Here is a 15120-nt window from a genome sequence, read left to right as displayed (position 1 = left end):
GGTCCTACTAAGTAATCTGAGATCATTAATGTCATATATTGTAAAACAACACCATCAACAACAAAGGGGGTGGGGGACGAGGGGAAAAGTTTGTCTCCTAAGTTTTTTTAAGACAGGTTTTTTTTTTGTTGTTTTGGGTTTTTTGTTTGTTTGTTTTTGTTTTTGTAGCTCTGGCTGTCTTGGAACTTGTTCTGTAGACCAGGCTGGCTCGACCTCAGCCTGTCTCTGCTTTCTGAGTGCTGGGATTACAGAAAGCCTGAGTCCCACTCCTTCCCAGTTTACTAGTTCCATGCTTGTTTTGTTCCTGTCCAGCAGAGGCAAACTAGCACCACTTTGGAGACCTATCCCAAGGTCAAAAGACAGTGCAGCGATGTGGGTCAACCTCATGACAGAAACCAGAGAAGATCCTTTCTGAGCAAACACGCCAATGAGGTTTTTAGCTTCGGGATATTGGACTCCGTCTCCTTAAGCACTTCTCAGCAGAAGGTTTGAGTTAGCTGGGCGTCTCGTGACTATGATCTCAAGGGCGTTTAAGTTAAAACATTTTCCAGGCCCTGGAGTGGGGTTCTAGGTTCTAGTAACCTAACTCAACGCTTGAGGGATGGATGAACAGGCAACTATCTCTGATCCGTTCGCACCTGAAGGGCAGGGAGCCACTAAGGAGACACTATGAAAAACCCTTGAAGCACCAGGATCTCTACGGTCTTCGGAGTTTTGTTTGTTTGTTTGTTTTGTTTTGTTCCTCTGGACTCCCAGTTGAGTACAGACTTAACCACCGGGTGACTATTGGAGTGAGGGCTTCCTCGAGATCTCCCAAAGCGTCCCAGAAGTCTGAGAGCCTCGCAGGGGCGAGACCAAGGGGGCTCAGACCAGCCGCCCGGCGTTCCCGGGGAGGTGGGACCGAGACTCACCCGCCGCCACCGCAGGTGAGCTGCGGGATTCCCGCCTCGGCGGCGCCCGTGGTGCGCCCCACTCGGGACTGGGGTGCGGGCGGGGACTGGGCCCCGGCGCCCGGGGGCTCGGCTGGGTGGGGGCGTGGGCGGCGCCCGGGGCTCCGGGACTGCGCGGCCGCCCCAGCAGGGTGCGCTGGGGCGCCGGGCGGCCACCGGCCTGGGCGCAGGGCGCGGCGGGCGCGGGAGCCGCAGGTGGTTCCCAGGCGGCCTTTCTCCTCCCCCTTCCCTTTCTCCCGCCGCCCTCCCTCGCGCCCGTGTCGGCGGCACTTCCCCCGCTTCCTCCTCCCTCTCCAATCCGGAGGGAGGGAAGGAGCCGCGGCGTTTTCCTGCCTGCAAACTTCAGCGCGACCCGCCGCGGCCGCCCGGGAGCTGCTCCGGGAACTTGCTCGGCCGCGCTGCCCCGGAGCCCCGGAGGAGGCACGAGCCGCGCCGCACCCGGCTACGGGGTCCGAGCCGTCCCCGCGCCTCCCAGCCGCCCGGCCTCGTCCCCGCGGCAGCTGCCCCGGGACTCTCCTTTGTGTTGGATGCGGACCCGCGCCCATCGCCCTCGGGGCCCGGCGTGAACCCCGTGATCTCCGGTCCGCCGGCACTCCGCGTGCCCAGCCATGCCCTTCCACCAACGGAGCGTGGAGCCCTCGCGGCTGCGCCGGCCCGAGGAAGCGGTGGTGGCTCGGGCTGGGGACCCGCCGCTCTTCCGCTCGCTGGAGCAGGTCAGCTCGCACACTCTGGTGTGCCTGCTCGCGCAGCTGGCCGACCTGTCGCGCTGCGCTGGGGACATTTTCGGGGAGCTCGAGAGCCAGGCGGCCGCGCTGGGTCACCGCACCGCCGAGTTGCACCGTCGCCTGGACGCCCTGCACGCCGCCGCCGCGCGCCTGGACCACCGGCGAGTGAAAATCCGTGAGTGGCTGGCGGCCCCGGGGAGGGCACCGCGGCACCGAGGCGCTCGGCCAGCTTGCTGCCTCCCGCCCCCTGGCGGCCCAGGCTCAGCTTTCTGACCTCCTCGGGAGCCCACGGGCGTCGGAGGCTCGGGTGGGGAGGCAGTCCAGGTAGCAGGGACATGGGGTGAGCCCGGATTCTGGCTTCCAAGAGGTTGTCCGAGAGTGGGCTCGGAGTGTGGCTTTTGGAATGGCTCATCCCACAGCACTGTCAAGTGGGAAAGTGACAGCAGCCACAGCGATGGCTAAAAGTGTCCTGTCAAGTCAAGGGGTACAGAATGGTTCTAGCGCTTCACACTTGAGGATCAGTTTGTAGACAATCTCCGGGGACCGCTGGGAGGATTGCAGCAGCTTGTCACAGCTGTACACCCCGCCCCCCGAAAAATACTGTACCTGTGGCAAATTACCTACCAAAGAAAGCACACTAACTTGAGGTTTTTACTTTTGGCCTTGGATTTTGTTTCCTCTTCCAGACTGACCATTGGCTCTTTGTTATTCAGAGGACCTTGACCTTGGGTTGGAATTCTGTCTGGCCCTCTTCAACTCCCCAAATTAAGTCTATGTCTTGACTTAGCAATCTCCAAGTGCCCATTTCATTTCAGCAGCTTTAACTGGCTCTGATGAATGAAGCGACTGGAATTTCCTGCTGGCCCAAACTACGAAACTTTCAGTGTGGTGCCTGGGTGGTTTCTCCCTTTCCAGTAGGTGAACTTGGTCGTAATACTCAGTGCGAAGAGTAAATTGGGGCTGGTTGATGGATCCCAGGGTGGGAGGGGAGTTACTGACAGCCCACGCCTAGGTTTCAGCAGCTCTGCATGAAGAATGGCCTCGGCTTAGAATCACTTCATCCGTGCGTAATCCGGAGTAGCTTGTTTTCCAGCTTAGAAAACCCAAGTCACATTTAATCATCTCTCGGCCTAGGAGTTCGAATTTTCACTAATTTAAATCTACCACTTTTATAGGCCTCTGTCATGTGTCTCTCTAGGTTGTGCATTTATCATATGGTGGCTTTATATTTATTATGTATATGTAATATATATATTATCAACTTGATTCAGATTGTGCTTAAAACGTGGTTCCAAACTATGGACAGCTTTTGACCCAGGAGAGTGGGAGGGGATGAGAAGGGGCGTGGAGTCAAAATGACCTAATAATTTGTTAGGGACATAATCAGAATATGTGACTGATGACTTCACGCATAGGATATGTTGTCCCGGGGACCTTCGCGGTAAACCTGGCAATCCTGAATCCTGTTTGTTTCTGTGCCTTTTTGTGTTGGGGTGTGTGTACCTCTGGGTGAGTGAGGATTTCATCTCTGACATGCAAATGTGGTGAGGCAGGCCTGACTACTGGGTGAAGAACTCTAAGGGAAACAAACAAAGAGAACACGTCCTAGTTACTCGGAATGGAGTGTTGCCCCATTCTGTAATTGCAAAACAAGGCCAATTACAGTTTTTAAACTAGCATGTACAAAAATAAATAATGTTTGTTTATTTTCTTTTGCTGGCTTGAGAGATGGCTCGGAGGTGAAGAGCATTGGCTGCTCTTCCAGAGGGCCCAAGTTCGATTCCCAGTGCCGACCGACATTGCAGATTACGGCTTCATGTGAGTCCAGTCACAGGAGATCCAACACCCCATACAGACATGCACACAGACAAAACACCCTGCACAAAAAATAAACTAAGAAAAAGACTTTTTTTTTTTGCTAGTTTTGTTTTGCATTTGAATATATTTCCTCCTTCACCTCCTTCCTTTCCTCCTTCCCCTCCTTTTAGAAGGAGACTCACGTAGTGCAGACTGGTTGATGGTCCTTAAACTCCTTATCATCTTGCCTCCAATTTCCTAGTGCAGTTACAGGTAAATGGCCGCCCCTCTTGTAGGTTTATGTTAAGTCGGTATGTGATTGGACAGTGGGGAGGTAGGCGGGGAAAAGGCTGGGAAACCGGAAGTGGGGAGGAGATTGGGGGAGGGAATCAAGATGGAGAAGGATGGTCTGGATCCAGGTGGACTTAATTGTCGATAGGTAGATATGAATATTTTAAGGGATTCTATAGGTCTTTTATCTTACATGGAAGGGCAGTTTGTATCTTTGTCCATTGGATAAAATCTTACTGTGTAGAGGATTTGTGGATTGAGAATTTAATATATCAAACAACCATGAAAAGCTGTCGGGCTTTAGAGTCATGTTTGTGCCGGGCAATGGAGAGATGGTATACGTCAGGGTGGTCGTATCCACCGGGGACGGAAGTAACAGGGCGGGTGGAGTGAACCGTCTGGGAAGGGAATCTCATGGAGAGTGTAGCCTGCGGACCGAGTGACAGAATTCGTGTGCTGTGCTCCACACTAGAGTGGTATCTGTGGAGTGAGACCACAGGGGCGGATAAAGGGATAAGCCATTCCCTTTTAATATCTACAGCAACAGCCCCCCTTTCCTTTCTTCGAATATGTATATTCCAATATGCTATCCTGCCCAACAGTCCCCCGAATTCTCTCTAAAGTTGTTTCTGAATTGACTGAAATAATTCTCTCCAGAGTTCTCACAGGCATGTCATTTTTAAGTGGTTTTAATTTCATGCCAGGAATCCTGGTTGATCACTTTCATGTAGCCACAAGTAATTATTCTTAGATCGTAGGTGTGCATACAGAGAAAAAGGTGACTCATTAAGGACATTATTAGGTTTGGCCCCATTTTTACACACAACTTTTTTGTGTGTGCTAAGAACCTATATATTCATATAATAAAAGCCCTATACATTTTTCCTATTTAGCGCCTGCAGGTCTCTTTCAAAGCAATGCCTTGTTTAGCATAGTGGCTCAGACCTGCAATTCCAGCATGCAGAGGTGCCTAGTCTTGAACTCACAGTGCTGGGATTAAAGGTACCACTGTACCTAACTTATTGGTCCTTTATAAGCAGGTCTTTGAAGTTACAGCCTTCATTAGTGAACCTTTGTACTGAGAGTTGACTGTAAGTCGACCTAATTTCATGAGCTCATAACCAGAGAAGTAGTCAAGGCCAGAAGACTAAGTGATTTGTCCAGGCTGAGGGCTGGAGCCCAAACCTTTGCTTGACTCCTGGCTGTCCACTGCATGTGTAAGTTCCCTTTAGGAGTGTATGGAAAGAGGAATCAAAGTGTAGACACATTCCGTGAACCTATGAAGCTCAGTTTCAGCCCTCTGGTCAGATAAACCTGTTACAGACTCCAGCAGCGCACACCAGAGGGGCGGGTGCAGTCCAGTCATGGCTGCCATGCTTACCACAGGCAAGACGGCACGGCAGTGGTACAGTCTGAAGACACACCAGATCAGCCAGCGGGCCAGCGGGGAGTAGTTCCTCAGGCTTGCCATCTTTCAAGTGTCACAGGTAGGAAGTCCTACAGAGCTTGGCTTAAGTTAGGAAAAGCACGTCTTTTCCACCCACGTCCTGTGAGGATTCCTGTGCTGCTGTATCTGTTGTGGAAAGTGGCCTAGGACGCACTTTGCCGTGGTTACTCTCGGTTGTCACCCTGACTCCATCTGAAATTAGCTTAAACCCAAGCTCCTCGGTATACCTGTGAGAGATTTTGTTTGTTTGTTTGTTTGTTTGTTTTTAATTTAATCATTTGAAGTGGGAAGACCCGATTTTAATCCACCTTTAATCTGGGCCCCACTTCCTGGTGGCCACCCCTGTGAAGGGTGTTGCGGAAGGAAGCTTGCTTGTTCTCTTTGCCTGCTTGCCCTCACCTTTGCTGGCCGGTGCCTTCTCTGGTGTTAGAGCCTACTGCTCTGGGATTCCACTGTACACTGAAGACCAGCTGAGACATACAGCCTTATAGACCGAACAGCTACTGGATTCCTGGACTTTCTGTTGGTACACTATCTATTTGTCTGTCTGTCTGTCTGTCTGTCTATCTATCTATCCATATGATTTATTAGAGTGACTTGTAGGCTGTGTTCCCTAGTCCAACAGTATAATAGCTGTGTACCAACAGGAATCCAGTAGCTGTTTGGTCTATGAGGCTGGATGTCTTAGCTGGTCTTCAGTATATATATAATGTGTGTGTATATGTATATGTATACACATGTATGTATGTATGTATGTATATTCATTCTGTCAGTTCTGTTTCTCTAGAGAACCTTGACTACTCTGGACCTTAACGCTGCATTTCTGAAATCCAATCTTTTACGCATGCTTCCTTCAGCCAGACTGCAAGCTACGTGAGGTCAGTGATGATAGCAAGTTTGTTTTTGTAGAGCTCAGTACAGTGGCTGGGACGTGATATTATCACACGTATACTTAAAAATTTTAGTTACATTTAGTGTGTGTGCATGAGTGTGTGTGTGCACGTGCTTGAGTGTGCCCTCCATCTCTCTCGGGTACCACATACCATGACACATATGTGGAAGTCAGAGGGCTGGAGTGTTTTCTCCTCCCCGCTTGTGGGACCCAGGGACCAAACTTAAGCTGTCAGGTTGGTAGCAAGTGCCTTTATCCACTGAACCATCTCACTGGTCCTGCCTCTGTGAAAGTAAGACTTGATTAATTTTGCGGCTGACTAATTAAGGCTACGTTGAAAATAGTAACAACAGGCAGAAATGTGGACAGTTATGCCTGGGCTTTGTTGATAATCAAAAGCCTTTGTTATGGAGAACTCAACAGGTACTCACTGGCATGGCCTTGTTTTATTTTTCAGGTCTGTGGAAGTGTGCTCCCTTACCCTCAGTACTTGGGATCTGACTTAGGGCAGACTAGGAGGTCCTCAGCCACTTCTCTGCATCCCCAGACTCCTTAGTGTTTGAGCTAGAGCTCATCTCTGGGCTATCACATGATAGCCGGGGCAGCCTTTGAACTCCGTGTTCTGCTTCCAAGTAGCTAGAATGACAGATCTGTGGCTTGGCCTTAAAATTAATTTTACTGAGACACAATTCACCCATTTACAATGTTTGGGCCAGTGGCTTCTAGTGTATTCAGACATGTGAAAGGTGCCCACAGTCTAATTAATATACTTGTATGATCCTGAAAGAACCCCCACAGCACTGGGAGTCTTCTCTCTTTCTTCTTGACCTTCCTATCTCCGGGTCACTACGAGTACACATTCTGTCTCTGGATTTAACCGCTCTGAACATTCCAGACACGTGGACTCATGCTATCTGTGGGCTTTGTACTTCTTTTAGCCAAGCAAACTCTTTCCCTAACTAACTGTCCCATGCTCCTGCGATGTATGACTGTGCATTAAAAACCTGTCATTCAGATCTGCCTGTCATTTCTTATTACTGGGGTTTTTGCTTTTGTGGATGCTTGTGTGAGGGTGTCAGACCCCTGGAACTAAAGTTACAGACAGTTGTGAGCTGCCATGTGGGTCCTGGGAATTGAACTGGGGTCCTCTGGAAGAGGAGCCAGTGCCCTTAATCTCTGAGTCACCCCTCCCCCACTTTCTTATTTAATTCCAAAACCGGGTGAAATAGAAAGGCTAGGCTGTATTTTTAAGCCCAATATATAGATTGAGAAATCAAAGTTTCAGGGCTAGTAAAAGATATTAATAACTAAGATAGACCTGAGTCTTGTGATTTCTACTCTAAACTCTTTTTTTTTTTCTTTTTAAGACTTATTTATGGGCTGGAGAGATGGCTCCATGGTTAAGAGCACTGACTGCTTTCCCTGGGGTCCTGAGTTCAATTCCCAGCAACCACATGGTGGCTAACAGCCATCTGTCATGAGGATCTGATGCCCTCTTCTGGTGTGTCTGAAGACAGCTACAGTGTACTCACATACATGAAATAAATAAATCTTTAAGAAATATTTATTTATATGAATATTACTGTAGCTGAACTCAGGATCTCTGGAAGAGCAGTCAGTGCTCTTAACCACTGAGCCATCCCTTCAGCCCCCACTCAAAGCTCTTTTCAGTTTGTTTTAAAAGCACTTAATGAAGCTCAGTGGTAGATTGCTTGCCTAGCATGCATGAAGAAAGACCTGGGTTTAGTCCCTTGCACTGCATGAAACTGTAGTAAAACAAGCCTGAAATCCAGTCCTTGGGGGATAGAGGAGAGAAGATCATGAAGTGAAGGTCATTCCAGGCTACAGAGTGAGTTTGAGGCCAGCCTGGGCTACCTGACACCTGTCTTCACCACAGAACTTCCTGAATACTTATGAAAACCTATAACCAATAGAGCATAGGAAAAGACAGTGTATTAACACTTTAAAATAATAGTTGTGGAAAGACAGATTCCCACCCCTTTAGATTCCAGAACTGCCAAGAGGCCTTTGTTATGCCACCCAATTACAGGGACACCTTTTATACTGTGGGTGCCCCACCTGTACCCCCACACACAATGGACCCGGTATGATCCGTATAGTGTTTAAGGTCAAGATGAATGCTCTTGCAGATAGATTGCTAGATGGGGGTAGCTCAGTGGTGGGTCATGTGTTGGGCATATGCAAGGTTCTTTCTTCCTCGAGCAGTTGACTTCCCTTTGAAAAGGGTAGCTTATTTGCTTGTATGGGCATTGTCTTTGCATGAACAGGTCTTAAGGAATTCAGTAGACTGTGTGGGCTAATACTTGAGAGTAGTGTTTTAGGTGGTAGATGTCCGCTCTCAAGCGTCCGTCACCCTCTGACCTAACCTGCAATTGGCTGATGTCAGAATGAATATCTTTGCTTCTGCAGAATGAATCTCTGCAGTGTGTGGGGCGGGGTTCTACAGACACAGTGGAGACTTTGCTGCACTTCTAAGAACAGGTGCTGGCTCACTGCTCTGGCACAAGAGTTGCTTTCATTGAAGCATACGGCACACTAGGAGAGGTGTGGTGGGGGCTTGGTCTCCTCCCACCTTTACTGAGAGTTCTTACACCAACAGAAGCCTACGTAGCTGAGTGGGCAGCCTGTGTGTGAGATCAAGCAATCTTTGTGTGTCTGACCTTAAGAGTTGCTTCTCTATGCCTGGTATGGTGGCACACACGTTTAATCCCAGCATTTGGGGAGGCAGAGGCTGGTGGATCTCTTGTGAGTTCAAGGCCAGCTTGGCCTACATAGCCAGGACTATATAGACAGACACTGCTTCAGGAAGAAAGGAAGGAGGAAAATAGTTGCCTGATTGGTATATTAACATATACCTGGTTGGGGGGCGGGGCTTTTAAAGGCTGGAGGATAAGGAATTCTGTGCTAGTCTGGGGACATAAGACTGAAGAGGAGGAGGAAAAGGAAGAGGAACAGAAAGGAAGAGGAAGGAAGAAAAAGAACAAGATCTCCTTTTAGATTTTTATGCTAAAGAATTAAGTATCCATGACTAAAAAGACCCCCTTTCCATCAACATTTTATTGATTAGTTTTTATTTGCAGTTTGAGGAAGAAGCTCAGGGCCTCCCGAATTACCTTCCCATGTATCCACTGTCAGCATGTGGATGTGTGGATGTTCCATGTCTCTATTTGTGTGTGTTCTGTACACATGACACTCACACTTCCTTACTCCTGTGTGGATGGGGCTGGAGCCATCTTGGAAAGAGACCTGTGTTTGAGCAGCATTTGCCAAATGCTCAGATCAGTAAAATGGGACTTAAGTTTTGAGCTACGAGGGTGCATCCTTTGATGTAAGACTGCAGCCTACTCACGGATTCTTGGGACACCATACCTGGGAAGTACATAAAGCTTCCCACATCGAGAGAATGAGATAATATAGAGGGGAAAGCTCATTAACTCAATCTGTGTGGATTGTTTTAGGACAGGAAGTAGTGATTGAAATGAAGACATTGTGAGCATTTATTCTTAAGCATGTTGGTGTGTGTGTGTTCACAAGAGCGTGGGCACACACGATTGCATCACCCAAGGAGACTAGAGGCTTCAGATGTTATGGGCAGTTGTGAGCCACCTGGTGTGAAAGCTAAGAACTGACCTGTCTCTTAGCCCCTTGGGGAAAAAAATTAATAAAACGGAAATATTTGAGTTCCTTAATATTTTGAAAGATAATTGTAAAGCAGTAAAGTAAGGCACTATATTCTCTTTGCTTTATTTGAAATTGTTTTAGGAAAAAGGTTTATTTTAATTTTTACTCATGTGGATGGTATGTCTGTGTGAGTGTATGTCATGTATGTGTGGGTACCTGCAGAGCCCAGAAGAAGGCCTTAGATGCCCTGGAAATAGAGTTACATCGTACTGGCTGGTTTTGTGTCAACTTGACACAAGCTGGAGTTACCACAGAGAAAGGAGCCTCAGTTGAGGAAATGCCTCCATGAGATCCAGCTGTAAGGCATTTTCTCAATTAGTGATCAAGAGGGGAGGGCCCAGCCCATTGTGGGTGGAGCCATCCCTGGCCCAGCCCATTGTGGGTGGAGCCATCCCTGGGCTGGTAGACCTGGGTTCTATAAGAAAGCAGGCTGAACAAGCCAGGGGAAGCAAGCCAGTAAGTAACATCCCTCCATGGCCTCTGCATCAGCTCCTGCTTCCTGACCTGCTTGGGTTCCAGTCCTGACTTCCTTTCATGATGAACAGCAATGTGGAAGTGTAAGCTGAATAAACCCTTTCTTCCCCAACTTGCTTCTTGGTCATGATGTTTGTGCAGGAATAGAAACCCTAACTAAGACACATGGTTGTGAGCTACCTGACATGGGTGTTGGGAATGGAACTTCAGTCCTCTGGGAGAGCAGCCATTTCTCCAGACTTTAAAGTCCTTGCTGGATACGGTGTACTTGCAGCCCCAGCACTCCAGAGGCCGAGTCGGGGTGATAGCTGTGTAGCTGAGCCAGCCGTGTTACACACTAAAGCCTCCCAAGCACCAGCATTTCCGGCCCGTGCAATTACATGTTGCTTTACTGATATTGGGATGGAACTCAAGGCTTTGTGCATGCTGGACTAACACGTTACCAACACAGCTACTTTATCATGCGCAAAAAAAAAAAAAAAGGCCATATTTTAAGTATAAAGTAAGATGGGCTTGTCTCTAACTGAGAGGCCTGAGAACTTATTTAATTTCGTTTCTGCTTAGGTTGGTTTCTTCTCTGCCGTGTCAGAACTCTGCAGACACTGAGGACTATATCACTTCTGTGTATTGCTTTCAATTTCTCTCTCCCTTCCTCCATCCCCTCCCTCCCCACCCCCGCTCCCCTGTTCTTTTCTTGTCAGGGTCTCAAGTTTAGTCTGGATTAGACTTCTTTCTCATCCTGCCTCCGCTCCCCTCTCCCCATGGGCATCCTCAGGCCTGCGCCGCCATGCCTGGTTCTTGGCCGTCCACATCTCTCAGCGTTCTCCTCAGCAATGCTTTGGGAAACTGTGGAGCTGGAGCTGGTCTTTCAGTGGACTCCAGGGAGAGGGCATGGAGGTCCCAGCCTTTATTCCCTTTCCTTCTGAAATAGTGACATGTTCCCACAATAGGAGGAAATGGAGGCTAAAAGGGCTTGTGAAAGAAAGAGGACAGCCACATGAAGGTCCCCGGAGGAGGGCTGCTGGGCAGCCTCAGCCCTGAGGCAGAACCCACAGGAGACATAAGAAATCCAGCTCCTTTAGACACGGTGCACCTCAGGTCAGCCCGCTCCAACATTGCCCGCTCCGTTTCCAGTACTACCTGAGCCAGTTAGCTGCAAGTGAGGACGGGGTGGGGGGGGGATGCAGTGGGGGAGGGTCTGCATCCGTTGAATGCTTGTCTAGCATGCTTGCAGGGTTGCACACGCCCTGGGTTAAGTAGTGGGACATTGCAGTTCTATCACTTGAGAGGCAGTAGCAGAAGAGTGTGGAATTCAAGGTTATCTTGGCTACACAAAGGGTTAAAGGCCAGCATGGACTACGAAAGACCCAGCCTAAAAGAGGAAAGGGCTGAAGTCTGTCTTTATACCTTAAAGTTAAAAAAAATCACAAAATCTGAATAAGTATGTGGCATGGTCTGAGTCACACAGGAAGAACCTGTCTTTTAAAAAGGCTTTTGGGCTCTTAAAAGAGGGGTGTGTGTGTGTGTGTGTGTGTGTGTGTGTGTTTTGGGGTGTGTGTGTGTGTGTACACCCTTCAGGATCCTGTTCTTTCCTTCTACCACAAGATACAGTTCCAGACACATGAGGCTTGGGTGGCAGTTCCTTTCCTCCTGAGCAGACCGGTCTTAGTGAGGGCCCTGGGACATAGTTGACCCTTATCCCACATTTGCTGCTTTTGCCTCGATGACAGGAACAGCTGGTGTAGCACCTATGTGCACATTATGACCTTGTCACCGCCGACGGTTGGTCCAGGAGGCTGGAAGGTGAGATCTGGAAGTCCAGAGAACTGGTGGGAGAGATAAATGTGAGAACATTAGCGACTGGAAATCAAAACATCCTGCACAGATTCTGGAAGCATCTGTGGTCCCTGACAGGAATGGGGGGGGCAGAGCTTTCTCTCTGTCTTACACACAGTTGAGCTTGGGGGCTGGGACTGCCAGCCCTTCTCCTGGGACTCTCAGGAGATGTCGATTTTTCTTTCTCAGGCCCTCTCTCCTCTTATTTCCTCCTATTGTGGGAACTGGGAAGCCGGCTGGGCTCCCACTGAGCTTCCTAGCTGTGGAAGAGCCCCCCTCCCCCCACAAGCCTCACTGTGTAGGTTTCTCCAGACTACAGGCCACAGCCTTCTCTTCAAACACCATTCTGTGGATCCACTCAGCACCGACTGCTCAGCTCCTCTGGGCCTTTTGGAACCCCTAGGACCATTTCATTCATCTCCTTGTTTCCCACACACTCTGAGTCGTGGCTCGCCCGGGTTCTCAGACCCCGCCCCTGGAGATTCTGAATCAGAGGCTGGGTTGAGGCCAGGAAGAGCCTGGGCCAACAAGACCCCAGGTGATTGTGATAAACCAGGTTTTGGAAATACCAGGCTATTGTGTATTAGGATTCTGTCCAGGTGGTGGAGCGGTTCCCCATTGCTTGGCTTGTGCGTCCGTTGCTTTCTGGATTCCAAAGAGAATCACACAGTAACCACTTTGTTGTTGTTTTCTGTTTTTGAGCTGGGATCTGGCTAAGTGATCCAGTCTTCCCCCAAGTGCCAGTCAGGTGCTATTTCTTGACGATCTATCTGTTCCGAATTAGAAATGGCCATTTTTAGGGGACATCTACTTAAAAAACAAAAACCTGTCTGTAGGTTCGTGGGATGTTGTCACTCCTACCACCCTGAAAAGTTTTCAAATGTTATATAGTATATCTTCTAGAAATTATGCTTTTTTATTTAAATTTGTTTATTTATTATGTATAAGTACACTGTAGTGTCTTCAGACACACCAGAAGAGGGCATCAGATCCCATTACAGATGGTTGTGAGCCACCATGTGGTTGCTGGGATTTGAACTCAGGATCTCTGGAAGAGCAGTCAGTGCTCTTAACCGCTGAGCTGTCTCTCCAGCCTGAAATTCTGCTTTTAAAGCAATCAGAAGCCACATGTGTTGGCACATACCTGTCATGGTTGAATTTGAGAGTTAGAACCAGAGGATCAGGAGTTCGGGGACATTCTGGACTATTGGATACCTTTTCTAAAACAAAACAAACCCGCCTACCCTCTGGCATGAGACACCCCCTTCCCCACACACACACCCCCACCCCCCACATCCCCCACATACCCCAGGAGTGGTGATTTTGTTATTACTGCTTTTTGTCCTTTATTCTTGATTTCTTTCATAGACATAGAAAGCAACATTTTTTTTCTTCTCCCCAAAGGACAGACAACTGTTTAGATTCTTCCCATGGGGAAATCTTTTATATTATCCCTCCTGTCAGTGATAAGTTATTTCTCCGCTGGTGAACTGAGTCAGTTCAAGCCAGATTAGATTAGATTAAATGCAGATCTGTTGGGAAGCTGCTCTGGGGTGGGCGAGTTCACTGGCCCCAAGGATTGAGGGCCACTGAAGTCAACATGGGGAGGGAGAAGGGCAGGGTGGGAAGAGAAATATATCTGCAGAGAAAAAGGGGGCACTGGCCAAGAGAGAGGGCAATGGAAAGGGATGGATTATAAGAGGAAGAGCTTTGGAGGGAAGGGCAGCCCAGCGCCTGGGCTGGGAAGTTCAGTGTTGGGGGCAGGGCATGCCAGGTAGGGACTGAGGGATGCTGGGAGAACCAGGAGACCAGGTCTGCTTTGATTACAATACACACCTCAGACCCTTGTCCTGGGGACCAAAACCAAACAGCAGTATACAAAGGCTTGTGAAGTAATGAGTTCTATCTGACCATGCCAGGTATCTGATAAAAATGCTCCTTGTGTGGAGACTGAGAAGCAGAGAGAATTGAATTAAGTAGGCTCTGGTATGTGTAATCGGATTTGGAGAAGAATGGAGAATGCTGTGGAGGTGTCTGCAGTCCCGTCCCCCCCACCATGATCCCAGCTGGTGATCTGCCTGCTGGGACTGTACACAGGAAGAAACGAGCCAACCTAGCTCGGGGTAGCCCAGTGGCTTTTAACCTCTGGACTGTAGTGTCTTAGGTGGTACTGTAAAGGTGAACCTCGGGAGGCGTCTGGAGGAAGCACCTGTGGCCAATGGGATCCAGAGTTTCATGCAGAACTGGCGGGTGAAGACTTGGGCCTGGATCAAGGCCTACTTTATGTCGTTAAATAGTTCTTTGTGAACCACTGAATAGGACTCATGAAACAGTGCCTGCGGGGTGGGGGGTGTAGTGGAAAATTATCAGTAGACACGTTTTGAAGACTTAGAGTTTATTACTGTCTTCTGGGAAAGCCAACCATCTTTTATATCCAGGATCACTTACTCAAAGCAGGACTGTGTTTACCGCACATCAGCTCATCTGGTGGACACGGTTCCTTCCACTGTGTCTAGCGGAGGACCATGCCCGTCAGACTTGCAGGTTCTGATGTCTATTCCTTCTGTTTTTCCTTATAAAGGAGACTATATTAAGCCGGGACTATCACTAAGTGGGAGGGTGCTTGCCAAATGCTCACATAAGGCACCGAGGCAAAACCAAACCAAGCAACAACAAAAGGACAAAAAGGAAAACAAACAAACAAACATTCCCTTCCTTTTACCAGAGTGTCAGTCACACATCTGTCTCCAGCTGACTCACCTTGGTGGGAGCCTCCTTTGTGTGTGTGTGTGTGTGTGTGTGTGTTTATTTGTTTAGATTTAGTTCGAGAGGATTTTTAAGATAGAGGCTGTCAACTCTCTTGTCTGCAGCTCTGGTTCTTGGTTTCCTGACAACCTTAGATCTCGTACATGCAGGAGAACATAACTAAAGAACAGGGGTACAGAGCGGTCTGGGGACTGTGAGCCAGTGGTAAAGGTGACAGAAGGAAGCTGTGTAAGTGGGTCG

At 48.8% G+C, this 15120-nt stretch overlaps 1 protein-coding gene across 2 annotated transcripts in view; it reads left to right on the top strand.

Moving 5' to 3' along the window:
• Positions 1-1558: 1558 nt before the first annotated feature.
• The window catches only part of NHSL1 (NHS like 1), a gene marked incomplete at both ends in the record, with an annotated part of 202397 nt that continues 188835 nt past the window's right edge, over positions 1559-15120 (top strand). For both annotated transcript variants that reach the window (XM_080941500.1, XM_080941498.1), the window contains one exon: positions 1559-1850. In XM_080941500.1, the coding sequence (XP_080797626.1) occupies positions 1559-1850 (292 nt within the window). The remainder of the gene's footprint in view (positions 1851-15120) is intronic.

Source organism: Micromys minutus (genome assembly GCF_963924665.1).
Source record: "Micromys minutus genome assembly, chromosome: 30".
Lineage (NCBI taxonomy): Eukaryota > Metazoa > Chordata > Mammalia > Rodentia > Muridae > Micromys > Micromys minutus.
This window is presented reverse-complemented; position numbering and strand designations above follow the sequence as displayed.